We start from the raw sequence: 25,579 nt of genomic DNA on the forward strand, positions 1-25,579 counted from the left end.
CAGGCTCCATGGCAGCAGAGCAATTCAAACAGCGACTGCTCCAGCCTCTTTGTAGGGCTTACAAGTGCTTTGTTCGGGTGAATTTAATATTTGATAGGTGCTGTACAAGCAAATCTGTTGGGGGACTGCTTCAACATCTTCCAGCACCACAGCATTGTGCTTTGAGCACTCAGCCTGCCATCCCTGTCCTCCACTGAGGCCTTGTGAGAAGCTGCTGACGCTGTTGAGCTTTTCTTGTCTTTCAGGAAAATGTGGAGGGCCTGAGGTGTGACCAGTGCCGCCTGGGGACGTTTTCTTTGGATGCCACCAACCCCAAGGGCTGCACCAAGTGTTTCTGCTTTGGTGCAACCGATCGCTGCCGCAGCGCTGAGAAGCACCGGGCTGAGGTGAGAGGGGCTGTGGCCACCAGAGCCTGCAGGTCAGGTGTGTTCCCATCCACCTGGCTCCCTGCTCCCCTCGGGTCTCTGTCCTGCATTAATCCTACTGAAGATACACTGTGAGGAGGGTTATCTTTGACTCCCTGTGCCCATCTCCTGCTTTCAGCCCCTTTTCCTGGTCTCTGGGGTCTCATGTGCTGGGCGGGGGTGATGATCAGCCTTCCAGTGGCTTCATCAGGATGCATGTGAGGTGTGAGCCTGTTATTCCCCTTTCTGCTGCTCTGGGACCTGTTCTTCTGGAGCATCAACACCCAAATACTTTCTGTAACTCCACTAGAAGACCCACAGTTGCTCTTCCCCTCCAGTTTGTCGACATGAATGGGTGGCTCTTGCTGAGCAGTGACCGCCACGAAGTGCCAACAGCTCTGAACCTACGGGAGCAGCTCGTCACTGCTGACCTCAAGAACCTCCTAGATGCCTACCAGGAGCTCTACTGGGTTGCACCCAGCTCCTACCTTGGGGACCAAGTAAGAGAATGGGGGACCACCTTGACCCTACCAACACACGTGTGCCAGCAGCCTGACACGCAGGCATTGCTCACACTCCACGTCTGCCTTGTCTCAGTGGTGTGGACTTGCAGCAAGGTGTGGGATTTGTCTCTCCCTCAGGTTTCCTCCTATGGAGGGTACCTTCGCTATGAGCTGCACTCCAACCCTCGGAGGGGTGACGTGTTCATTCCCATGGAGTCCCGCCCGGATGTGATCTTGAAGGTGCAGCCCAAGAAACTCCCTGGTGCCCTCTGCTAATGCAGGAGCAGGATGTGATGGATGCAGGAGGTGATGACTGATGCCTTCCTTGCTTTTCCTAGGGAAATCAGATGAGCATCATGTTTCTCGAAGGTGCCTACCCGTCCCCAGGGGAGGCACACGAAGGCCGGCTGCAGCTGGTGGAGGTGAGTTTGCACACACAAGTGAAGTGCTCAGATAATGCAGGAAAGGACAAGACCTCACACAGACAGAGGGACCAAGGCTTTGAGCTCAGCATTTTTGGTGTTGCCAGGGTTGTTTCATCCATGCAAAGGGGAGAGATTCCAGCAGCAGGGACGTGGAGGTTGGGTTTGATGTTCAGGTGCCTGTGCTTCCTGCCAGTAATGCCAGGTTTTTCTCCTGCCAGGGTAACTTCAGGCACACAGAGACTCACAACCCTGTGTCCAGAGAGGAGCTCATGATGGTGCTGGCAAACCTGGAGCAGCTGCAGATCCGGGCACTCTTCTCCCAGCTCTCTTCCTCCGTGTCCCTGCGCCGCGTGGTGCTGGAGATGGCCACGGCCACGGCCACAGGCGTCCGTGCCAGCAACGTGGAGCTGTGCTTGTGCCCAGCTAACTACCAGGGAGACTCCTGCCAGGTCAGGGGGAAGGGGACGTGCTGTTCCAGTCAGAGGGGAGTCAGTCACGTTTTGTGTGTCAGCCACCCCTCGTGCTTGGTGTGTGTGGCGGCCATGGGGTTTGGATGTTTGTGCAAAGCACTGGTGCCAAGGCATCAGCAGTCTCCAAGCTGGCTCCTGAGGGCTTCAGATGAAATGACAGCTCAGGTTGTTCCAAAGGAAGGAAAATTTCCCCACCACACCACCGTGGACCTTGGAGAGGTGCAATAGCTGCATCTGCCTTCTTGGAAGGGCCACAATGGGGAAATCATTCAGGTGTTGCAGTACCTTGGAATGGGTCCTTCTCTCTGGCCAGTTCTCTCCTGGTTAAAAGGAGCAGGAGGGAACTGCACTGAAAAATCTTCATCATTGCTTTTAATCTCTTCTCCATCAGTACAACCCTATGGGAATTCTGTCATGAAAACTAATTTCGTTTCTTTTCTTTTCCCAAAAGTATTAGGCTGTTTTTCAGATCTCTGCCTTTTTCTGTCTCCTCAGGAATGTGCTCCAGGTTACTACAGGGACACCAAGGGGCTCTTTCTGGGAAAATGCATCCCCTGCCACTGCAATGGCCACTCAGATCAGTGCCTGCCAGGCTCTGGGATATGCCTTGTAAGTAAACAGTGGAGCAGTGTGATATTTTGGAGTCATGAGGTCTGTAGCATGTGATTCAAAAGCTCTTTACATACTAACTGGGCTGGATGAACCATGCCTAAGTCAGAGTATTGGCTGCACTGTTTCACTGGTGACCCTGCTTAGGGTGAGCTTAGGGTGCAAGGCAGTTCTGGGATAGAGGAAGGTCTAAGGCATCCTGATGGGGAGTTCTTAGTGCCTCCACCATTTATTGTCAGTGCTGAACCCAGAGCTTGCCTTTTCCTTGCAGAACTGCCAGCACAACACAGAAGGAGACCACTGTGAGCGATGCAAGGACGGCTACATGGGCAGCCCCTCTGCCCAAGAACCCCTGCAGTGTGTTGGGTGCCCGTGCCCTCTTTCAGTTGCCTCCAACAAGTAAGAACCCCAGGATGGGATTGCCTGTTTGGCCTCACTGTTTAACCACTGGAACCACTCTGTGCCCCCACCAGGGCAAGTGTCCCAATGCCAGCCTTGTCCTTGTCCCCAGACCATGCCCATGCTCTCTTGAACCTGAGGCCCCAACAGCCCACAATGAGTGATAGCTCCCCTGGCACCACATCAGGGGTAACTGCGCCTCCCTGTGTCCCCCTTCTCGTTCCAGTTTTGCTGTTGGTTGTGTCCACAAGGGTTCCAACATGCAGTGCCTCTGCAAGCCAGGCTACGCTGGACCCAACTGTGAACGGTAAGGGGGGTGGCACCTGTGTTTGGGGGGCCTCAGACACCACACTAACCCTGTGCAGCCACTGCTGTGGCAGAGGAGAAGTTGTCCCCTTAAGGACTGCAGCAGAAGTGGTTGGCTCTGCCCCTGTGTGCTTTGCTCTGGCAGCATTTCCTTCAGTCCTTTTCAGCCTGCATATGCCTGACTGCTGAAACTCTGTTACCGTGCATGTGTGACTTACCCGTGCTTTGCCTTGACTTGCAGCCTGTGATAAAGGCACCTTTCTGAGGTATCACAAGGCGAAACACAAAGTGCTTTGAGATCCCTGAGGGTTGCAGCAGTTACAAGTGTTGGATGCTCACGCTGTTCCAGTTGTGCAACTCCAGTGCAGGGTGCAGGCACGAGCTGCAGGATCCTCACCCTGTTGTAACTTGCCGTGTTTCTCCAGGTGTGCCCCGGGATACTACGGCAATCCCTTGGTGATTGGCAGCTCGTGCCAGCCCTGTGACTGCAGCGGGAACACGGATCCCAACATGCTGTTCAGCAGCTGTGACTCCCTGACGGGCGCCTGCTCGGGCTGCATGCACCACACGGCCGGCGCGCGCTGCGAGCTCTGCGCGCCCGGCTACTACGGGGATGCTGTGGTAGCCAAGAACTGCACACGTGAGTGGGGCAGGCAGCCAGCACAGGGTGGGCAAGGGGAGGGTGCCCATTCCCAGCACTGCTCCTCTGTCTCTGAGGAAGAGCAGCCCAACTGCAGCTTGCAAAAGGGGCCATGGGAATAAGTTGTGAGAAGCAAATCCAAGAGGAGAGAGGCTCTGTCTTAACTTTGACTGATAGATTAGGGGGAAATAGGATTCCCTGTTAGCAGTAAGTGTTGTGAGTGGCTGACGGGCTCTTCAGTGAAATACTGGGTGTATTTTTCCCTGGCAGAGTGCAACTGTTCGCCTTGTGGGACTGACTCCTGCCATCCACAAACTGGCCAGTGCTTCTGCAAGACTGGAGTGACAGGCCAGCACTGTGATCGCTGTGAGGTGAGGGTCACCTGGGCCCTGGGATGGTGCCTGTCCTTGTCATGGGGATGAGGGGCAGCCTTGGTGTGTCATCCCCCAGGCCTGTGAGCAGAGCAGGGCTGGCTGCCAGCTGGTGAAGGCTGCATTTACATGAGCTGTCCTGTACATGGCAAAAGCTTGATAAAGATCTGGCAGCAAGCAGTGAAGGCAGCATTCCAGTAACGGGGCATCATTTGGGAAAATGCAGTAAACCCCATTTTCCTCAGTGCATCCAGCTTGGGCAAGGGCAGGTTCACAGGGCATTGCTGTGGTGTGTGTGGGTTCTCACTGCAGCTCCACATCTTTACCACCTTGCTTTGAGTTTTGTGGTGCTCAAAACACACCTGGAAAGGAACGCTGGGGTCCCACATCACTGCCCCAGGAGAGAGGCACGCTTGCTGACCAGGGCATCCCTGTCCTGCTTTTCCCTAGGAGGGATACTATGGCTTCGAGGGATGCTCGGGCTGCCGGAGGTGTGACTGCGACGTGGGCGCCGTGGGGAGCAGCTGCCACGTGCAGAGCGGCCAGTGCAGCTGCCTGCCCGGCGTCAGCGGCTCGCGCTGCCACCAGTGCGCCCCGGGCTACTGGGGCTTCGGCCAGGGCGGCTGCACAAGTGAGTGGGGGGTCCCAGCCAGCGGCACTGGGGCAGGGCTGTGGTGCTGGTGCAGTTGTTGAAGGCGGAAAACAGCTGGCAGCTGTCTGAGGGGCTGTGCACGTCGCTGGGTTGCACAGGGAAAGCCCCGGCAGCGGTGTGTAGATAAGCTCAGCTGGAATAAAACCGTTCATTCCCCTCTCTCCAGAGTGGTAAAAGCACAAAGTGATTCTCTGTTACTTGACCCTGCAGAGTGCGAGTGCAGAGGGGGCTCCTGTGACCCTCGCACCGGGGAGTGCACGTGCCCCAATGGGCTCACGGGGAAGCAGTGCGACGTCTGCCTGCGCGAGCACGAGGTCCTGGTGGCAAACGGCCCCGACAGCATGAAGTGTGAAGGTCTGTGTCCTCTGTCCTGGGGAAAGAGGTGAGGGAAGCCTGGCAGAGGGCCTGTGCTGACTGCTGCGTTCCCCTGTAGTGTGTGACAGCTGTGTCCTGCTCCTGCTGGAGGACCTGCAGAGCATCGAGATGTCCTTCCCGTCCATCCGCAGCCAGCTGGTCACCCTCAACGCCAGCTCCATCGCCTGGGCTCGCCTCCACGGCCTCAACGGCACCATAAAGGCTATTGCTGTACGTGGAAGGTTTAACATCACCTTCTGCCCATGTTTCCTGGCCTGTTGGCCTGATTTAGCCTCTTTTTTTCCCCCAGAACCAGCTCCGTGAGTACCACAGAGCCATGAGCAGGGTCAGGCAAAGGGCTGACGAGCTGGAGGATGAGAACGTGGATCTCACACAGGACCTGAACGCACTGCAGCACAAAGTAGGGTATTTCTCCATCTTTCTTTGCCAGAGCACAAGTCCCCCTTTTACCAAAACGAGGGCTTTGAAGGCTGTGAGGAGCCTAGTTCAGGCAGGTTGGATGTCCTGCTTGACCAGTACTAAGTTGCAATGTTAGGTGCTCAAGTTGGATTACCTGCTTTCCTCCCTTGGAGAGCTGTTAAGCATCTCATGATATTGATAGTTTTTCTTGATTTACTGCTTGCTTTTGAGGTGGCTCCAACTTCAAGCAGTAAAAATAAATTTAGTCAAATATCACTTACAGAAGGGGCATACAAGTGAGGAACATGAAACATCTGGGTCCATCACAGATGCAGTCTATATCCAGTCTAAAATCCAGCAGCTGCATCTTCAGGGAACTTACAAACTGAGCAAGACTTGATTTCATTTGATTTGATTTATAAACTGCTGCTCCTAATCTGAGGGAGAGGGAAAAATCTCTACTTGATGACATACTTCCCCAGACAGCTGCAAAGACAAACTGCCCCTGTGTGTACCAAACAGCCAGACTGCAGCCCTCTGTCTCTTGATCAGGACACAGGTGTGCCTGGCTCCAGGCTTTGGGGCTTTTCCTGTGTTAATAGCACCTGTGTTAATAGCTGTCCTCTGTGCTGTTGGGATTGTTCCAGCATCCAGAGCCTGTTGCATTGGAGCTGCATTTATTGCTTGTGCTTCTCTGAAGGTGCTAAATGAGATCACCCTTCAGTGCATTGTAGGACAGCAGCATGGGGCAGGCTGGACTTCACAAGCTACACATTGCCAAGCCTTGTGTGCCTTTTGGGAGCAGCAGTCCCTCTGATAAATCACATAAAATGTCATCTCATACTTGAGCTAAGACAGAGTTTTTGTTGTAGATGACCATGACTCACAGAGAAGCGATGCGTGTTGATCAGCACACGAAGGAGATGTACCAGAGGGGGGAACAGCTCCTGCTGCATATCCAAAGCATCCAGAGGGGCATTGCAGGTATGTAAAGAAGGGTCTTCACTTTGGGGTTCTTTCCTGGGATATGCCATGCTCTTGGTTTTAACCACTGCCAAGCACTGCATTGCTTAGGAAGAGCCATGGAGAGAACAAGGGAAAATACAAGTGAAGTTCCCTGCAGAATCCCAGCTTTTACTCTCTGACCAGGCTTATTGTGAGTCTTAGCTGCTTGGCTAAACACAAGTCTGGGGAAGAAAACAATTTAAACTTCCACAAATGTTATTAAAATGCATAAAACAGGGGCAGTCTGCACTGCAGCCTCCAGAGAGGTTGAGCAAAACAGAGTGGCTGGCTCTGGGAGAGGAGGTAAAGCCACAGAAAGATGCTCAGGATGTAGGATGCGTTATTGGTAGTGGCCAAGGAGGCAGAAACATGGGGCAGTGCCTCTGGGTGATCTCAAGCAATTTGTTTTCTGAGTGCTGCCTGAAAGTTGTCTGTGGTTTGTGAGGGGAAAACTCAGGGGATTATGAAGGACCTGGTTTGGTCAGTGCTGATGCTGGGTGTGGGTTTCTCTGCAGACCTGGTGCGGCAGATGGCCAGGTTTGGGGCAGCGAACACCAGCACCACGTCCAGCGAGGAGCTCCGGCAGAAGCTGGCCGAGGTGGAAAGGATGCTGAGGGAGATGAAGGAGAGGAGCCTGGGGGCCCAGGAGGAGCTGGCAAGGCGTGAGCACGAGGAGGCTCAGAAGTGTGAGTCCAGCTTGGTGGCCCAGGGCTGCCCAGATCCTGCTGGGTCTGGCTATTCCTGGCTTGGAGCCCACGCAGACACTGCACATCATGGTTGTGTTTAGAGAGTGCTGTTAAGAGCCAGGCACCCCCAACAATTTTTATAGGAGTTCCAGAGTCCCCTGTGACACTCCAACAGGATCATTTGTGGTTCCTTTTCCCTTAAGGCAAACTTCAGAGCAGAACTAACTGGGTAGTTCTGTTTGATGAACAAAATTGGCAACACTTAGAACAAGGAATCACCATTATTATGCGATGTATTCACATCACACATGGATGTGAGTAAGTCACACCATGTTTCTTCCTATTTGCTGTCCCTATAGAGGGGTTCAGAGTAACAACCAGCAGCCTGCACCCGTAGTAGCTCTGCTGTCCTGAGGGCATCCTTGCAGGAGTGAGAGCAGTGAGCCCAACGTGGCACTGCAGGAAGGGAGCACTTCTGATTAACAGGCCCTGGCAAAACATAACTCAGCAGCTGAAAGCTGGAATTATAAACTGGCTCTTGTTGGAAATAAGTAATCAAGGCCTCAGGTGGGGTTTTTCCATCATCCAGAGCTTTTCAGGCATGGCTGTGTGTCTTTGAAAGAGATCCCATCTCTAACCAGCACTGAGAGAGACAGTCATGGACAGGATCCTGTGCTATCTAGGCTGAAAAGGAGGGAGGGATGGAAGATGGTCACTTCTGGCCTTGATACCTGCTAAGTGAGACTAGAACCAGGCTTTAAGGCAGCCAGGCACATAAACAGCCTGTTTAGCATAGGAAGAGGAATTAGCAACAGTTGTCATCCCCTCCCTCCCCAGTGTTGCATAGGGTGAAGAGTGAGCTGCACGCCCGCTGGCAGTCCAACCAGGACCTGGTGAGCAGCATCCAAGAGCGGCTGGCACAGTACAGCTCCCAGCTCATGGATCTGCGTGATGCCCTCAACGAGGCCGTGAACAAAACCAGGCAGACAGAGGACTTGAACAGCCTGAACCGAAACAACCTGGAGGAGAGTCAGGTAGACCTTCACCATCAGCGATGTGGGGGGGCTGTCCCAGCCCTGCTGGTCCCTAACTCTGGGTCTTTGTGTCCAGCAAAAGAGCCAGGCACTCCAAAAGCAGCACGCGCTGGTGCAGGAGACCCTGCAGATGGCCAAGGACGCCCTTGCCCAGGTCTCTGACTTCCTGCAGATGATGGAGCGTGCGAAGGAGGTGAGTGGCAGAGGCACTTTGGCACGGGCAGAGGGCGAGGGGTGGCAGCCCTCAGGAGTGACAGGTGTCCTTGCAGGCGTACGAGAAGCTGGCAGCGCTGCTGGATGGGGCAAAGCTGCCCTTGACCGAGCGCGTCAAGAAGTTCTCCCCGGCCAGCAGCAAGATCCCCATCGTGGAGCAGGCGGAGGAGCACGCCCGGCTCCTGGATGAGCTTGCAAGGAACCTTTCTGGGTGAGGCACCTGTCCTGACCCTCACTAGTCAGGCTGTCTCCTACCAGAGCTGGGGATGGAAACCTGCAGCCCCACCATGGCAGGGGAACCAGCAGGGTGTCACCTCCAAAGTTTTATACTGGAGCACACATTGTGTTGAGGAGCCCAAAGGGGTTTGTCTGGGGGGGCATGGGGAGCCTGAGTGTTCTCCATGGACTTGCTGGCTTCATCTTCCAAAACAGCATTATCCAGGACACAAACCAGGATGGCTTTATCCAGCGGGCGGTCGATGCCTCCAATGCCTACGCCAGCATCATTGAAGCTGTGAGGAAAGCAGAGCGAGCAGCCCACGATGCTGACGAGGCAGCCAGCGAGGCCCTGATGGTACGTGCTGTGGGGAGCCCTGTGAAGATGGGCAAAAACCAAACTCCTTTCCCTCTGACACGTGTTCTGTGCCTGAGAGCAGAGTCTGCCACGGCTGGGGCCAGACTCAGTGTTTGGGTCTCCCTGTCACACCCTGCTGCAGATGGCTGAAGGAGCATTTTTGTGTGCAGTCAGAGCCAGAGGCTTGAATTCCTCTTCAGAGTTCTGTGTTTGTTTCACAGAATGTCATATCAGAAAACCTCGGGGCCATCTCTAGAGCACTGAAGAGGAACAGCAGCAGCCTGGAGGAGGCTGTGAGGAGACAGCAGAGCAAACTCAACGGGGGTGAGAGAGGCTCCTCACAGGGTCTGATGTCCTTCAGTCTGGACTGAGCTCCAACAAACAGCACGTGCATTTCTTTAATTGCAGCTGTTAAAGGCACTCTGCAGACAGCAAGGGACAAGCTGGCTGACCTCCGTGCGAGGAAGGAGCAGCTCCTGACCCAGCTCCAGTCCGTGCAGGACATGCTGGGCAGGGAGCAAGGTTTGTTCTGGGGTAGCGGGACTGATTCTCTCTGCTCCCTTCTTCATGCACTGACTGTGACCCAAGGGTGCTTCCTCCCTCCTCCTGACCACCTCAGAGATACTTCTTTCCTTGCAGAGGACACAAAGGACACGATCCAGAATGCCAAAGCAGCTGCTGCTGAGGCCAATGAAACGGCTGCGAGAGTGGAGGATACCCTGAGCACCATGAAGAAGAACCTGGATGAGTGGAAAGACCAGTATGGAGGCCTCCGAAGTGAGGACCTGAACCAGGCAGTCCAGGATGCCAGGAAATCTGGTGAGTGCTGAGTCTGGTATGAGCCACTGCATGCACAGATATCCCCAGAGCATTTTTGAAAGCTGTGCTTTGCAGCTCCAGGTCAAGAGCAGAGGGAGGTGGCCAATACTGGATGCTTTATGTCCTGGCCCTTTTTTTCTTCGTCTTGTGCAGTGTCTGTATCACGTGTAGCTTTACTGCAGGAGGTTGCATGCACTGGAGCATTCTCACACCCCCCTCAAGGCTGATGGCTTTAGGGGATCTCTGTGACTGCTCCCAGCTCCTTTGACCTGCATGTCTCAAGCTGCCTGACCTTCACATTTCCCTTCCTTACTAACCTCCAAAACTCCTGGCTCCTCTTCAACCCCAGTGTCCAGCCTGGAGAGCACCATTCCCCTGCTGCTGGAGAAGCTGAGCAGCCTGGAGAACAGGAGGAACAAAAACGCCACCGTGTCGGAGAACATCGTGAGGATCCGGCAGCTCATCACGCAGGCGAGGAACGCTGCCAGCAAGGTGAGCTCAGGGGTGGGTGAGGGCTGGGCATGGTGTGCTGGGGGCCTGGGGGGGAGGAGGGCTTACCTGAGGGTAGCATGCAAAGGGGAGGGTGTCTGGGACCATCAGGCAGGGTCCCTTTCTCATTTGGTGGAACTGGCAGTGACCAGACAGGTGGCAGTGGGTTCAGTGCCACAGGGCTGGATTTCTCTCCCTACAGGTGAAAGTGCCCATGAAGTTCAACGGCAGTTCAGGGGTGCAGGTCCGGATGCCTAGCAATCTGCAGGATTTGGCAGCCTACACATCCCTCAAATTCTACATCCAAAACCCCGAGCCCAGGAGCCGGGAGGATGAGGGAGAGGAGGGGCGGTTCGTGTTGTACCTGGGCAGCCAGGAGGTGAGATGGGGCCAGAGGGTGGATGGAGCCCTTTTGCACCGATGGGGGATCACGCCTGCGCATCAACCCCTCACCCTCTCCCTGAATATCTCTGTGGGGAACACAAACAGCTCCTGGATGCAGCCGTCAGCCTGGGTGGGGAGTGGGATAGGGGGTGTTTGTCCAGTGCAGCCCTGGGCACACCAGGGAGAGCTCCTGCCTGTCCCAAATACCAACACGTGGCCCTGTTTCTCCCTGAGTTCAGGCCACTGGAGACTACCTGGGCATTGTGCTCAAGGATCGCAGAGTGCATTGGATTTACAAACTGGGAGATGAGGAACCAACCTCCCTGAGTGTCGATGAGGATATTGGAGAGCAGTTTGTCACCATCAGCATCAACAGGTAGGGCCTCTGCTCAGGGAGGACAGGGTTTGATTCTCTTTGAGGGTCTCCCCTGGTCTTGACCATCCCTCCCTGCTGCAGGATCCTGCAGTACGGGCACATGTCAGTGATCGTGGAGAGGCAGAGGGTGCACGAGATCAAGGGAGACAGCGTGGCCAAGGGAGAGCAAGGCCTGCTCAACCTCAACCCACGCAACGTCGTCTTCTACGTGGGTGGCTACCCCTCCAGCTTCACGGTGAGACAGGCGGCAGGGAGGGGGGAGCAGGTTTTGGGAGGTGTCAGCAATGCCTTTGGAGGTTCTTACAGGAGGAAAACTCGTTTAACTGTTGTGTTTCATTCCCAGCCTCCTCCCGCTCTGCGCTATCCCAACTACCGCGGGTGCCTGGAGCTGGACACGCTGAACGAGGAAGTGGTGAGCCTGTACAACTTCCAGCACACCTTCGAGCTGGACACGGCTGCCGAGAAACCCTGCGCAAGGTGGGCACCGCCCCCGGGCTGGGAGTAGCCCTCCTCCAGGGCACTTATCCTTAGCTCTGCTTGCTCCAGGGCATGGCAGATGGCTTGGGATTGATGCCTCTGGTGTGTCTCAGATCCAAGTCCACAGGAGACCCCTGGCTGACTGATGGCTCCTACTTTGATGGCACTGGTTATGCGGAGATCAAGTTCGAGAGCCAGTTTGGCACAACCAAGCGCTTCGAGCAGGAGATCCGGGTGGTCTCCTACAACGGCATCATCTTCTTCCTGGAGAACCAGGCAGGTGCTTGCTCCCCTGGGGAGCCTTTGTCCCTCAGTGGGTGGGCTGGGACAATCCCAGGCCTGCTTGCTGGCGTTCCCAGTTCAGGACACTGGGAAGAGGAGGGCTTCGGAGATCTCAGGGTCGCTTGGAGCAGGATTTCAGCACTATTGTTAAAAGTCATGAGCAGGCTGGACCCTAACCTCACAGCGGTCACTTGGCTGGTGTTGGAGGGGTTCCCCAAAACTTGGGAGACCCTCCAAGCTGGGCCACGGTTCACTGGGGCAGCTGCAAGGAGCATTTCCAGCTTGCAGTGTTATCCCTGTGCTCCAGCACAGGGCTGCTGTTTCAGATAAACCCCAAATAACGTGACCAGGGCACTGGCAGTGGGATCTGCTCCCATCAGTTTTAAAGGGTAGATGGGCTCAGGGCCACAACTGCATCCTGGGCACCTGCTGAGTGTCCATCCTGCCTCCCTCAGGGTCAGTTCCTGTGTCTGGCCATCCGGGATGGGAAGCTGGCGCTTTACTATGATTTCAGTTCTGGCCTGGAGATGGCAAAACCAAGCAACTCCTCCTCTCTCACCATCAGCAGCACCACAAACAAAGCGGTAAGAGGGAAGAGGGCTCGCTTGGAGAGAGGGCTCCTCATCTGAGGTGGGGAGGCATGTAGACCCTTGTTTTTGAGGGGGGAAGAGCTGCAAGAAGTTTTTTGACTTGAACCATTAACTAGACATCCTGTCCTGCCCTCTGTGATGGATTTAATTGCCCCAGACTGACAGATCATTTCTCTCCTCTGTCTCCAGATCCAGATTTTCCTCCTCAAAATGAATAATAAGAAGCGCATCCTGGTGCGGGTGGAGCGCCTCACCATCTTTGTGGTGGAGCAGGAGAACTCCCTGGAGAACGCTGTCTCCTACTACCTGGGGGGTGTGCCCCCAGCTGTGCTGCCCCCCAGGTGGGTCCAGCCTGCAATGGAGTGGGACAGTCAGTATGTTCCCCTCCAGAGTCCCTGGTGGTGGCCCTGGCCCTTTCTCAGCCACATCCAGGGCTGTTGGAACCCTAATGAAACTCTGGGGGAAGATTTCCTCTTCCTGTCCATCATCCTGAGCTTTTTAAAGATGGTAACTTTTCCATCTCTGGGGACGGATGAGGTGCTGGTGGGCGTCACCAAGTCCTCCTTTGCCATGCTGCGTGCTTTGGAGCAGCCTTGGCACTGGAGATACCTGTGACCATCAGTTCTTTCCCAGGCGCTTTGCCTGAAGAGCTGCAGGGCCAGATCCTGCCCAGGGCTGTGTCTGCCTGGGGCTGTCCTTGTTAACACTGCCTGCTTCTCCTGCAGTTTGAAAGCTCTCTTCCCCACGGGTGGGCCCATTCGGGGCTGCATGAAGGGCTTGAAGGCTCTTGGCAAATACGTCGACCTGAAGCGCATGAGCACCGTGGGTGTCAGCTACGGGTGCACCTCGGACCTCCTGGTGAGCACAAAGCCCTGGCAGCCTGGCCAGCATGCTGGGGGAAGGATCTGTCAGGGAGAGGGAGCACAGGACCCCCAGGACAGGCCCCATCTCCCCTCATTCACAGAGAAACAAGCATAAACCCCCCAAGTCCTCAGTGCAGAGGGGTCATGGTGAGGTGCTTGCTCCACATGATTGGCCATAGCACCAGCCAGACCCAGCAAGGAACAGAGCTCCTCACTCATCTCCCAGTATCCCAGCAAGGCCAGGGCCAGTCTCCCACCTTGCCTCTGTGGTGTCCCTCCCAGGTTGCCCGCTCGGTCAGCATCCATGGCCACGGCTACCTGACCCTGGCTCTGACTGATGTGCCGGGGCTGCGGGACTTCTACAGCGGCTTCAGCTTCCAGACAAGCCAGCGTGAGGGGCTGCTCTACCACCACTCCACCCAGGTGGGTACCCGCAGGCCCCCAGATATCCCGGCCGTGGGGCTGCTGGGGAAGGTGCTGCTTCCCCTTGGAAAACAGGGGATTTTGGTGGGGCCAGGCTGTGAATCTGCAGTGAGATCTGCACCCTGAGCTCCTGGAGAGCAGTGGGAAAGCGGGCTCTTCCTTGGGGTTCAGCTGCTGAGCTGCTGGGTGATGCTTTCTGCAGGAAGGGACGTGCCAGGTGTCCCTCCAGAGGGGCCAGCTGGCCTTGAACCTTCTGGGGAGCGAAGTCACCACTGACGGTGCCTATGCGGACGGCAGGGCTCACTACGTGGCCTTCTACAGCGATGCCCGTGGGTACGTGTCCTGCTGTGGGTGCTGCTGGGGGGCTGGGCTGCCCACAGCCACGGGGACCTGCTGAGCCCTTGCTGCCACCCCCAGGGTCCGGCTGTACGTGGACGATGAGCTGCAGGACACCAGGACAGGCCCCAGGCCCAGCCGGCGGCAGCGGCGCCAGGACGGGCGTCGGCTCTTCCAGCTTGGGGGTTCACCCGATCCAGGTGCCCTCAGCAACCTCACCGGCTGCATCGGGAATGTCTTCGTCAAGCGGTGAGCAACTCCGTGCCACTGCCAGATAGCAGGGCTCAGCCCTTTCCCACCTCCCAGCTGGTGTGACAAGGACCTCTTCTTCCTGTGTGTAGGGTGTCAGAGCCACAGATGGTGGTGGACCTGCAGCAGAATGTGGAGAGCATCAATGTCACCATGAGCTGTCCCTTGGGCGAGCAGTCGCAGCAGCTCAGAGTGACTCCAAAGAAGGACAGGCGGAAACCCAAGGTACCGGCTGCTGCCAGAACTCCCCACGTTCTCCTCCTCATTCTCCTCAGATGCCACTGCTCAGCTCTGCTGGCGCTTGCAGGGATACTCCCCTCACTCCATTCCCTGGTGCACGTTGTGTAGGTGCCGGGCAAGCCTGCGCCGAAGGGCCGCCGCCACGACCAGGACGGGCTGTGCCAGCTGCACGCCCAGCCCCACACAGCCAGGGGCATCTTCCGCTTTGGGGGGGCCCCGAGCAGCCGCTGGGAGTTTGATGAGATCCCAGCCTCCTTTGGGTGGAGGTGAGCCTCGCCCCATGCCTGCCCCATGCAAACCTGGCCCTGGGATCATGGCCTGGAAGCACGTGTCCCTTGCAGTAGTGTGAGAGCTGGGTGCTCCCATCACTCTCTGTCCCTGCAGGTGCCATTTCTCCCTGGAGGTGAAGCTGAACTCCTCCAGTGGGCTGCTCTTCTACGTGGCAGGCGAGCGGGGCTCCTCCATGGCTCTCTTCGTCTCCAACGGGCGCTTTGTCTTCCTGGTGGACATGGGCAGGCACCGGCTGCGCGTCCGCAGCAAGGACAAGTACCGCGACCGGCGGTGGCACACGGTGAGCAGGGGCAGGGCTCAGCAGGACCTCCCCAGACCACAGCGTTGCCTTCTGCACCAGATGCCTCTGCAGGGGTTGGCTCAGTGCTGCCCTGCTCTGGGCATTGCTTCCTTATTGCACATGGCACACTGCAGTTCCAGGGGAGCAAAGGGGACAGTGAAAACACAGCCAGGGCTGGCTGGACCTCTGAGCTGAGGCCTCCCTTCCCTGGGCACAGCCCTGGGGCTCCTCCCAACCCGGGAAGCCCCAAGTTCTGGCACTGACCTTTGGTGCTTGCAGGTCTTCTTCAGCAGAGACCAGAGCCGGGCCCAGCTGGTCATCGATGGGCTGCGAGCCCAGGATGCTGTGGTGGCCACCACAGCGCTCTTCATGGCCCAGACCCCCTTGTATGTGGGGGGAGTTCCAGCTGGGAAAGCTAAGGCTCACATACCGGTAAGGGCTTGGCGGTCCCATGGCATCATCCTGTCTGCCTGTTCCCAGTCCCATGGCATCACCTCGTGCTGGCTGCTTTTGCCCCCTCTGTGCTCAGTCCCGTGGCCTCTCTCCGCAGGCTGCATCGGCCTCCAGCTTTGACGGCTGCCTGAGGAACCTCCAGCTGGACGGGAGGCCCCTGGGTCCCCCCTCACGCGCCTTTGGGGTGACACCGTGCTACAAGGGCACACTGGAGAGTGGGGTCTTCTTCGCCGCAGATAGCGGGTCCATCACCTTAGGTACCCCCCAGCAGGCTGGGACTAGGAGGAACAAATCCCATGGGAATCCCCTTGGTCCTCACCAATGGCATTTCTCTTCCAGCTGATGCAGTGATGACTGAGCAGGACTTGGAAGTGACACTGGAGGTCCGTCCCCACAGTGCCTCTGGCCTCATCTTCCACGTCGGCACGAGGAGAAGCCACCATCTCTTGCTCTACATGGAGGAGACCAAGGTACTGGGAGGGTGGTGTCCCCACAGATTTTCAGAGTCAGTGGGGGTCTCCTGCCTGTCCCTCTCCACTCTCCAGCTCTGATGGGTTTGTCTCACCCCAGGTCACTGTGAGAGCGAACGTTGGGGCTGATGAATTCTCTGCGTCGGTGACGTGCCCAGCTCTCTGCGACGGGCAGTGGCACACCATTGCAGGTGAGGTGACAGCTCCCTTGGTTCTGTGACTCTGCTCCAGCCCTGCTCCTAGGGGAGCTCAGGGCAAGCCCAGGCTTGGCGATTTAAACCCTATGCCCCTGCTGTATGCACTTAATTTGGGAGTTCATAGCTGCCATAAGGTCAATTTCCTGATTAACAAGAGTTCTTGCCTGATCTTAGCACTGTCACGTCTGGTAGACAGGAGAGACAGGTTGTTTTTCCACATTTTGGAGCAGCTGGCAAGGCCAAGGATGTGCCACAGGACTTGATCTATCCTGGGGACTGTGTCCAGCTTCAAGTGAAAGTCCAATTTGCTTTGGTGCCGTGTGTCCAAAGGGCTCCAACCCCACAGCTTGGAGCAGGGATTGCAGGATTCACACCTGTACAGGAACCTCAGCCTTTAACATAGCTGCCATTGAGCAGGTGCTGTTTTGTATCAAGCCCTTTTTGGGGCTGGGGGCACAGCTGCAGCCCCACCTCAGCACAGCTCTATTTTAAACCCTCATCTTGTTCAACCAGTGCTGGGTGAGGTTTTAGGGGAGACTGTCCATACTCTGGGCATTTCCCAAGAGCCAGGCCCTTTGACTCTTCCAGTAGTTTTGCTGTGCTCCACAGCACTGGTCTAGGCTGGAGGGCAGAGGTGGGCTTGCTCCATGGGTAAGGAAGAAGCACTGACTGTTGTTTTCTTTTGAAGTTACCAAATGGAAAAACATAATCCAGGTGGATGTGGATGCAGAAGGCAACCACACAGTGGGACCCAGCCAGCCTCCTGCACCCAGCACAAGGGTGACCTTCTCCCTGGGAGGGCTGCCAGGTGAGTTGGCAAAGACACACTCCAGGATGAAACACCCCAAGGCCAAGGGAGATACTGTGCGAGGAAGAGGTATTTAAGCATTTGCCAGATTAATGCCTGCTTTTCCTTGTTCTTCTGCAGAGCCAGACAAGGCCAGCACAAGGCTGCTGTTACCTCCCCTCCCTCACTACGTGGGCTGTGTCAGGAACCTGCTGATTAACCAGAGGCACGTGGACCTGTCTCGAGCTGGGACTGCCTGGGGCTCTGTCAGCCTGAAGGGCTGCCCTGTGCTCTAAGTGCCACATGCACGGACAGCCTGAGGGACACAACACTGCTCCGGCCCCGGTGTCACCACTCGAGAGCACTGACTGTGCTCGGACACACTTATCTCCAGTGACTGCAGGCACAAGTCTGGGCCAAACCAGAGGGGCCACAAATCCCAGGGGAAGGAGGGCAGGGGAGGACAGCTGGGGAGAAGGGGGCACGTTGAGGATGTTTCCCAAATAGAACCAAAGTGGGATGTGGCGACAGGTGAGTCCTTCCTGGGTGGTCAAGGATCTGCAACAGGGCTCGTGCTGCCCGTGGCTCGTGGTGGGAGCGTGGGCTGGAGCACAGAGCAGCCCTGCAGCATGTCCTGAATCCTGTTCCCTTCACCCCACACGTACAATGCACATAGATTTAGTTCACCGAACACTTGAGGCTATTAATAAACTGTCACAGACTGTCTGCTGATAAAGGCTGCAGGAAGTTTGTGTTCTATAATAAATGCAATTAGGACAAACTGGATTAATTCTATCGGTTTTGGGGTTTTATAAGCAAGGGCACATTTAACCCTCCCCCCAAGGGCAGTCTCAGCTCACCTGCTACTGCTGTGCAAAGAGCTCTGCAAGGGGGAACTTGGACAAAATTCTGTTCGCAGAATTAGCATCTTCTTATCAGAGTAATTTATAAGAATCAAAAAAAGAACAGAATAGGCTGGGAGAACTGCTGAGGGAAAGAAGAAAGGCACAACCACCACTGGCTCTGCACTTGCATTCAGCACTGGTAGTACACTGACAAAGGTCCTGTTGTGTGAAGCAAGAAACTACTGCTCGAAAGGGAATAGAAAGGTTACCTCCGCATCTGGCGAGGCGCGCAAGGTGGCACCTGGCCCTCACCCATCCTGGCTCCTGCTCAGCCTCCCTCAGCCCTGGTGTAGTGCAGTCTCCACTTGAAGCAGCTTTTTACTCCCAAGACACCCAGTTCACTCGTGCACTTACACGTCATATATATATTTGGGTGTGTATATATATCTCTGGCCACTTGGGGACAAAATCTTGCTTCTGAAATGGACTTGTAACTTATATCATTATATTGTGGGGTTTTTTTATGAGGGGTAAATATTGTAAAATGGGTTTTTAACATGTCCATCTTAAATGTAATTATGACTTGTTCTTAAAAGTTGTAGTATTAAAGATGGTCTTTGTAAATCACTGGTGCATACTGTGGAGTCAAATAAAGTTTTATGTTACTCTCTTTACCTGGGGAGAGTTAGCATGAGGCTGATGAGCTGGAAGAGGGAAAATCAGCACCACAGGGTTTACTGTACAGATTGGAAGGAACAGTATGGCAGATAAAAGAAAATTCCTTTATTTGTAGATTTATATAAGCATAATATGAAGTTAGTAATCCTACTGCAGTTGCTTAAGTTAGTATCTAGGAATATCTGTAAGGAAGAGCAAATAACTTAATCTAAACTCATATCTTCCTCTTCATCTTTCTTGTCCTTAGAGTCTCCTTCCTTTTGGTCTGATTTGACACTGTTCTGCATGGCTTTGGCAAAGGCTTCTACATCTAGAAGTTAAAAACACAAGTTATTGCAGTTCCTGGGCTGGAGCTCATTGTCCACACAAGGTTAAAGCTTCATTACTTAGAAAGCAGACAGTTGCTTTAGTATGAATTAGCAGGGAGGAAAATTTTAAATAGTAACACAGATCCAGATCTCTCTGACACAGGATTTTATGCACTTTCACTGTGCATGGGCATCCTAAGACCAGAATTCCTGCAGTAATGGGAGGGATGCTAAAAGCTCATTATGGAAAAGGGAAACCCCCCTCCCCCAGAGCTGGCCCTGACTGTTCACTGATTTCAGGTGAATCATTAAAGACTCCAACAAGAAAGGCATTCCTGAATAAGGTGACTGTGACACCTCCAGAGTCCTTTGAATCTCTAGCAGGAAAACAAGGCCAACACATCTCTGCAGAACCCCAACTTCTCTAACTGCACATCACACCTCACTCTGTGTCTGCTGGGAATAGCACCTGCCCTTTCCTTGTAAACATCAGTGCAAGAGTCACCTCTTGAGAGTCAGAGAGAAGCTGATCCTTACACCCCACACTCAGTGGTTGTGTGCAGTGCCAACACCCCCAACAACCCCCTCCATCCTGCTCCCACCAGCAACAGCACTCACCGCCTTTATTTGCTGCATCTACTGCCTCTGCAGGTAGCCCAAACTGGCTCATGAGTGGGCCCAGCTGTCCTGAAGCTAAGGCAGCACTGAACATGCTCAAAGCCTGTGAATTGGAGTCAACAGCATCAAAAGAAAGTTTGCATCAGATTCCCGCAGCAGTAACCCCAGGAGGAGAGCAGTCCTGTCAGGGCAGGGCTTGGGAACAGATATGCAATAAAATAATCACCAATTAAATGTCCCTCACTTCCTTTTGTCTGCATGGAAGTTGCTACAGTTCAATCTAAATCATTTAAGCAACTGAAATTTTGCAAATTGACAAATTTCAATCAGTTCTGTAAGACACCAGCTTTTATCACAGTATCCTGGAATTACAGACTGGTGTTTCAAGGGATGTAGTGCGATAACCATGAGCATCACTTCCTTTCAGTCACCTGAAATTACCTTTAAGGAGCCACTTGTTGAAAGGGAATAATGAATCTGCTACTACTCCTGTCATTTGCCACAGAGCATTTATAGTGAAGAGAAAGGTAAAGCCCAGCTCCAGAAGAAAAAGTAAAAACCATTCCCATCTGCCCTTGAGTGACTGCAGGAAAGAAGAGCTGGTGCTCCATTAAACCATGTCCCTCCTCCCTTCCACTTGTACTGAGCAACTTCCCACTTTGAACAGTGCCAGAAACCTGGAAAAGCAGGGCAAGGTGAATCAGGAGGAAGGAGAAGCGCACTTCTCCCCAGAGCCAGGCATCTACCTGCTGGAACTGAGGAGACGTCAGGGTGTTCTGGATCTCTTCCGCAGTCTGCGGCAGGGATTCCCCTGAGGGAAGGTAAGGCATCAATCGCTCCTGAACTTCAGCATTGGCCAGGATGGGAGCCATGATCTCGGGAGTCAGAACAGCTGCCAGATCCACTAGGAGAAAACAAAGGGTAGACCATTAAACTACACCCAAAACCCCCTGGTTTTGTCATGTAAATCAAATTATCTAGTCAGGGTCTGAGTATTAAAACTTATTAGCACACTGCCACCATCTTTTCTTCCTCTCAGTTTTGGAGTGAGAGTAAGTCTCCTGAAGCAGCCAAGAACAGCACTGAAATAAAAAAAAAACCAACAAAAAACAGGAACAAAAAAATTAAGAGACCTTTCAAACCAATGTGGAACAGGACAGGACAGTAAAACAGCTCCAAAGGACTCCTGGATCCAACAGCTGCCTGGCCAGAACACTGTTACCTTGCTGTCCTCCTGCTCCAGATGGCACATTCATAGTAGCTAAAATGTTCTGAAGGTCACTCAATTGAATGGGCTGGGTTGGGCTTGTGGCTGAGCTGGTTCCATTACCCGAACTGGGAACGGGGCTGGGACTGGTCACGGAGGCAGCCGCAGGAACGGACGGGGCAGGCGTTACACGGGTGGAAGAAGTCGTGGAAGATGGAGTCACTGCAGCCGACTGGCTGCGAGAGCTGGGCAAGATAATTAAGATAATTAATTCCCTGCAAAAACCTCTTGTATTCCGAAAAGCTTCTTTTCAAACCCTTCCAATATGAAAAACTCCTACCTCATTTTAGAGAGGTAATAAGCAGCCTTGATTCCCCCCATACTCCCCATTCAATAAGCCATGATTCCTCCCCCAGAAGTGGCAAGTTCACATTACAAAAGCCCCGCAGGCCCAAGGCACACGAGGCCTCCTACCTTGATGATGAGCTGCTGGTCGGGGGTCCCCCACTCCCGAGCAGACTGGCCAGCCCAGGCCCCGTCAGCGCGCCCAGCCCACCTTCCATAAACATAAAAGAAGAACAGGTTTAGACATTTATTTCTTCAGGTTTTCTGCACCTCTCTTCTCTGGAGAGGCTGCTCTTGTACCTGAGAGGTTTTATTTGGTAAAATAGAGGAGGGGGTGAAAGAGCCCAACCCACCCTCCCATGTCCTTAACAGAATCTTGTTTTCTGATCTTGCATCCCCATTAGAGAGCTGAACATCTCAGAAATGACTCAATTTCTAGGTGTACACAAGGATGAAGTTACTTCGGTTTGTGCCGTACGTACATCATTGCATCACAGCCCTCTCCTCTCATCTGCTATCCCAAAAATCCAACTTTTCTATGGACTTTAAAGCCAAGGCCCCCAGCAGAAGATCCCAGAGGCGTCTTTGAGTTGCCACCACTCTCTACCCACAGACCAGGGGTTTGCAGCTTCAAACCTAACGCAAAGATGCAGGAACAGAATCAGCCAAGCTGTTAAACACTTCACAGGCAAAGGAAGGACAGCTCCACGCACCAAGTGCTCCCAGGGGAGCAGCCAGCAGGAAACCAACACCCCTATGCCAAAGAAACCAGAATCGGCCTCCTCCATCACACATCCAAACTACCAAGGACTTATTGCAGGGTCAAGAACCTCAGCTGGGAAAAGGCCTGGCTGCTGGGCCCCCCAGAGTTGTCAGGGACTCGACTGTCCCCCCACAACTCCTTTGAGCCACAGCAGCCAAATGCTCCATTTATCAAATGCCTCCCATCAGTGGGTCCTTGCACCACACCTGATTATACACACAAAGCACCTGCATTTCTCACCCACCTTTGGGAGCATCTGGGAACAGAGGACAGAACAACAGCACTCCGTGAGCAAACCCATGGCCAACTGCAGCTGCAGACCATGCAGGTCAGTCCCTCCTTGTACAGGAACAATCCCATGGAACCAACACTTCCTGTCACTCATCCCACAGCTTCCCCTACAGCAGGCATGGAAGGTAAGGCTCACCTGGCTGCACCACACACTGCTCTGCTCCATTTCATGGTAGAAGTGACCTAGGAGCAAGAGAGCTCCTTTGGAGCTCTGCAGAGCCCCAAGAGATGCAAACCAGATGTGAAGAAGACAACACTCCCAGGGGAAATGATCCCCAGGGATTCACCACAACTACTGTTTGCAGAGGCAAGCAGATGGTTCTCTTTCTGTTACATGTCAGTTTCACTTACGGCTGGATGTAAACGCAAAGAAAGAAGAATTGCTGAGGAGAAGTGTTGAGAAAAGGAGAACAGTCTCAGGATTAGGTGAAGCTTCAAGAGGAAGATCATTTCCAAACACATCCTAAAAGGCCAGAACCTTCCAACACTAACATGAGATTTGCATCTGAATATCCCACCAATGACTTGCATCTGAAGCGAAAAAGACACCAGCCAGATCCACAAAAACGGACTTCTGAGCTTAAGCACAGAACCTGAGTCACTGCCATCTGTGTTCCTTTGCCTACTTACACTCAAGGGTCTGACCTCTCAGAAAATGCTCCTGGAGCACAGATAGCATTGAGAACAGACCACAGCAGGGACTCCAACACACCCCTCAGCCCCTTCAGCAACCAGTGATTCCAGCTCTCCCCAGGGCCGCCCAGGAGAGACATCCCTGCCCTGAGCCTTGCTCCTCTGACTGGGGAGTGTTGTGGTGTGGGACCACTCCAACCTTCTTTTTGAACTCTTTTTACTTTGCACACAAATATTCACTGAATCAGAGACAACACAAGCAACCCTACAGCCTGGTAACCAGCACATTCACCAGGAACAAATCACTGGTTTTTGGCCCCTGCTCCAGTGAATATTTAGGAGGAAGAAAAGGAGTAGAAAAACACACGGGAAAAAAAAAGCAGAAGATTCAGTGCAGCAAGGAGCAGAACCAAGGTTCCTCGCAGATCAAGCCCTGAGATGAGTGCTGTGTAGAATCTGGTACCCTTTTTCTGTCCCTGAGCTCATCTCTGAGGCAGGGCCTTGCCTTCTCACGTGAAAGAAGCGCTATTGAGATCAATAGCACTACTTGAAAATATTGTCAGGTAAGATTTAACCTGGCAGGAGAAAATACCATTTTGGCATAAAGATATTAAAGCATTTTACCAAGTCCTCCTAAGCCCGTTGGTCCGATCAGCTGCATGAGCTGGTTATGGCTCATGTTTCCAAGAAGGCTTTGCAAGCCACCCTCACCTAAAAACAAAAACATTCTGAAACACAACATATTCACATAGTTTTTTTCACAGCACTCCGGCTCAAACAGCAGGAGATTAATTGGCATCACATTCTGTATGGAAAAACAGTTTCAAGTGTTTACTGATTCATGATCTTCATAAAAGATAAATGTAACTTGGCTTCATAGAGAGAGATAAGACTCCAGAGAATCTACTGGAAACAAAGAGATTTCTCCTGGCAGTCTTAACTTTCAGCCTACACCTATTTTAACAGCACAGTTTATTCTGCTAAAAGCACATTTACGCTTCTGTATCAACATTGTCCCCAGCTCACCCTCCTTAGCCATCAGGGATTTCTTCCTAGGGAACTCTTAAGGGCTTATTCTAGACATAAATTTAAAAAAAAAAAAAAGCCTCTGACGTGAAGAAGCAGAGAATGGACTGTACCTCCTAGCGCTGAGAGCTCGTGGCCTCCACTGGCATTCCCACCCAGTGCCCCTGGCATGGGGGGATTGTTGAGATACTCATTCACCTTACGGCAGTGCTCCTCATCCTTGTCTGTCTTCGGCTCCTGCAAGAGAATTGCTCTTGGTATGAGTCATACTGGGGGTATTTTGATCCAAGACCTTTGTCATTGGCTTCCCACAAACCTGCATCCAAAAGAAGAGTCGTTTTGATCCTGCCTTGAACTTCAATACATACACACGGCCCGTGGTGCACTGCGGGACTCTCTTGAACTCACAGTCATCAGGAAAAATAATCAAATCCTGGAAAGTGTGTCAGAAGAAACAAATGTTTGAGAAAATACATCAACATTCCTTTTCACCTACCAAAGCCCTCTGCCCTCCTCCACCAGCTTTCTTCCATCTGCTCCTCACTGCAGAGAGGACATGGAAGTGCAAGTCTGTCAGTGACATTCTCACCCTAATTTGTCCTGAAGGAGCTCTTTCCACAGCGCCAGCAGATCAGAACATGACGCAACACCTCAGCACTGAAACACAACCTCATACTCACATCCTCCACGTTGCCTGAAGTCCTGTCCTTCCAGCAGAAGTGAATGAGGGAATCATCGGTTTGCTGGATGTAAACAAGGCCTTTTCTCTTGTCTGGAGTTACAGTGCTGCCTTTCAAGGACATCTTCCCTGCCCGAAACTCCACCAGGTATTTGCTCGAGGAGCCACGAGAGCCTGGCACCAGGCTTGGAAATAATGCACCTGAAGACATCCTGGAAAGAGAGAGAGCAGCAGGTGTGATGAGAAACCTTCCCACATCCTCCCTTCCCAATATCAAATTTCAACTTTTACCAGGTGGCTTCACAAAAGCAATCTGTCCCACTGCCAGCAGAATTCCAGAGTGATTCAACTGAGCTAAAGTGGAACCCTGGATGAAGACAGGCGGCTCTACAGCCTTCCACTAATAAAGTAAAGCCCGTGTGCTGAGGCACTTGAAAATGAAGCCAACGTCCCCCAGCGCTTCCTTCTTCAGTTCGAACCGTGGTTCAAAGCAGGAAGCCCTGCTGTACCTTCAGACTGCGGCTCCAGCACCCCCGCAGAGCCCCGCAGAGCCCCGCAGGCTGCCCCGTGCTCGACTGACTCTCACGGCGACCCCCCGGCCCTCGGCTCCCGCAGTGCCCGACCCGCGGGCCTGGCGGCGATGGCGGGCCCGGCCGGCCCCGTGGGACAGTGCGGCTGTTCCCGGGGTCGCGCTGGGCTCACAGCGCAGCCAGCCCCGGGCCCGCCGCTGGGCAACAACCGGAGCGGAGCCGGGGCGGGGGGGGCTCGCGGGCCGGCCCGGGCACCCCCCGCCCGCCCAGAGGCCGCGATCTTCTGCCGGGCCCCCCGAGGACGCCGTGCCGCCTTCCCCCCCGGTTTTGCCCGGAAGGAGACCCCCAGCCCGGCCGCCGTTGGGCGAGGGGTCCCGGGGGTGCCGCGGCGGGTCCCGACCGGTACCTTCAGCCTCCTCCTCCTCCTCCGCCGCCGCCGCCTCAGCTCTTCCTGCCCCGCGCGCCGGAACCCCGCCCCGCGCGGGGCGCGCGCGGCCGCGGCTCCGCGCGATTGGCTGGCGCGACTGTCAATCAAAGGGGGCGGTGCGAGGCGCCCCTGCTGTGTCACGGAACATGGCGGCGCCC

The 25,579-nt window shown here is 54.2% G+C and overlaps 2 protein-coding genes across 6 annotated transcripts in view; one reads left to right on the forward strand and one right to left on the reverse strand.

Moving 5' to 3' along the window:
* The window catches only part of LAMA5 (laminin subunit alpha 5), an 85,200-nt gene extending 66,614 nt beyond the window's left edge, over positions 1-18,586 (forward strand). For all 3 annotated transcript variants that reach the window (XM_032127491.1, XM_032127493.1, XM_032127494.1), the window contains exons 37-80: positions 246-386; positions 743-904; positions 1,046-1,147; positions 1,246-1,329; positions 1,551-1,781; positions 2,298-2,411; positions 2,683-2,810; positions 3,037-3,117; positions 3,542-3,756; positions 4,027-4,127; positions 4,578-4,758; positions 4,990-5,133; positions 5,213-5,364; positions 5,444-5,554; positions 6,426-6,537; positions 7,074-7,244; positions 8,082-8,278; positions 8,355-8,471; positions 8,548-8,702; positions 8,924-9,065; positions 9,287-9,389; positions 9,474-9,587; positions 9,705-9,884; positions 10,234-10,376; positions 10,576-10,752; positions 10,997-11,133; positions 11,215-11,368; positions 11,477-11,610; positions 11,724-11,886; positions 12,348-12,476; positions 12,672-12,823; positions 13,208-13,340; positions 13,628-13,768; positions 13,971-14,101; positions 14,186-14,353; positions 14,446-14,578; positions 14,702-14,859; positions 14,978-15,164; positions 15,444-15,596; positions 15,715-15,874; positions 15,957-16,087; positions 16,188-16,278; positions 16,973-17,092; positions 17,213-18,586. In XM_032127491.1, the coding sequence (XP_031983382.1) occupies positions 246-386; positions 743-904; positions 1,046-1,147; positions 1,246-1,329; positions 1,551-1,781; positions 2,298-2,411; positions 2,683-2,810; positions 3,037-3,117; positions 3,542-3,756; positions 4,027-4,127; positions 4,578-4,758; positions 4,990-5,133; positions 5,213-5,364; positions 5,444-5,554; positions 6,426-6,537; positions 7,074-7,244; positions 8,082-8,278; positions 8,355-8,471; positions 8,548-8,702; positions 8,924-9,065; positions 9,287-9,389; positions 9,474-9,587; positions 9,705-9,884; positions 10,234-10,376; positions 10,576-10,752; positions 10,997-11,133; positions 11,215-11,368; positions 11,477-11,610; positions 11,724-11,886; positions 12,348-12,476; positions 12,672-12,823; positions 13,208-13,340; positions 13,628-13,768; positions 13,971-14,101; positions 14,186-14,353; positions 14,446-14,578; positions 14,702-14,859; positions 14,978-15,164; positions 15,444-15,596; positions 15,715-15,874; positions 15,957-16,087; positions 16,188-16,278; positions 16,973-17,092; positions 17,213-17,367 (6,288 nt within the window). In that variant the 3' untranslated portion in view covers positions 17,368-18,586. The remainder of the gene's footprint in view (positions 1-245; positions 387-742; positions 905-1,045; positions 1,148-1,245; positions 1,330-1,550; positions 1,782-2,297; positions 2,412-2,682; positions 2,811-3,036; positions 3,118-3,541; positions 3,757-4,026; positions 4,128-4,577; positions 4,759-4,989; positions 5,134-5,212; positions 5,365-5,443; positions 5,555-6,425; positions 6,538-7,073; positions 7,245-8,081; positions 8,279-8,354; positions 8,472-8,547; positions 8,703-8,923; positions 9,066-9,286; positions 9,390-9,473; positions 9,588-9,704; positions 9,885-10,233; positions 10,377-10,575; positions 10,753-10,996; positions 11,134-11,214; positions 11,369-11,476; positions 11,611-11,723; positions 11,887-12,347; positions 12,477-12,671; positions 12,824-13,207; positions 13,341-13,627; positions 13,769-13,970; positions 14,102-14,185; positions 14,354-14,445; positions 14,579-14,701; positions 14,860-14,977; positions 15,165-15,443; positions 15,597-15,714; positions 15,875-15,956; positions 16,088-16,187; positions 16,279-16,972; positions 17,093-17,212) is intronic.
* A 91-nt stretch (positions 18,587-18,677) lies between these two features.
* ADRM1 (adhesion regulating molecule 1) lies at positions 18,678-25,485 on the reverse strand. 3 transcript variants are annotated; one of them, XM_032127495.1, is made up of 10 exons: positions 25,401-25,485; positions 24,466-24,676; positions 24,102-24,218; positions 23,899-24,022; positions 23,384-23,470; positions 21,202-21,283; positions 20,743-20,972; positions 20,267-20,424; positions 19,521-19,623; positions 18,678-18,904 (listed from the first exon to the last, which is right to left on the reverse strand). In XM_032127495.1, exons 2-10 carry the CDS (start codon positions 24,673-24,675, stop codon positions 18,798-18,800), a joined length of 1,218 nt encoding a protein of 405 aa, XP_031983386.1. In that variant the 5' UTR covers position 24,676; positions 25,401-25,485; the 3' UTR covers positions 18,678-18,797. The 3 variants fall into 3 exon arrangements, with proteins under 3 accessions (XP_031983386.1, XP_031983387.1, XP_031983388.1); XM_032127496.1 differs by lacking the exon at positions 25,401-25,485 and adding an exon at positions 24,974-24,993; XM_032127497.1 differs by lacking the exon at positions 23,384-23,470.
* Positions 25,486-25,579: the final 94 nt, after the last annotated feature.

This window comes from Corvus moneduloides, chromosome 17, assembly GCF_009650955.1.
Source record: "Corvus moneduloides isolate bCorMon1 chromosome 17, bCorMon1.pri, whole genome shotgun sequence".
NCBI lineage: Eukaryota > Metazoa > Chordata > Aves > Passeriformes > Corvidae > Corvus > Corvus moneduloides.

Coding starts and splice junctions, on each gene's coding strand:
- ADRM1 (XM_032127495.1), bottom strand. CDS start 24,675: ATGTCTTCAGGTGCATTATTTCCAAGCCTGGTGCCAGGCTCTCGTGGC. Junction 20,973..21,201: donor ACCAGCAGCTCATCATCAAG/GTAGGAGGCCTC, acceptor TATCTTGCCCAG/CTCTCGCAGCCAGTCGGCTG. Junction 20,425..20,742: donor TGGAGCAGGAGGACAGCAAG/GTAACAGTGTTC, acceptor GTTTTCTCCTAG/TGGATCTGGCAGCTGTTCTG.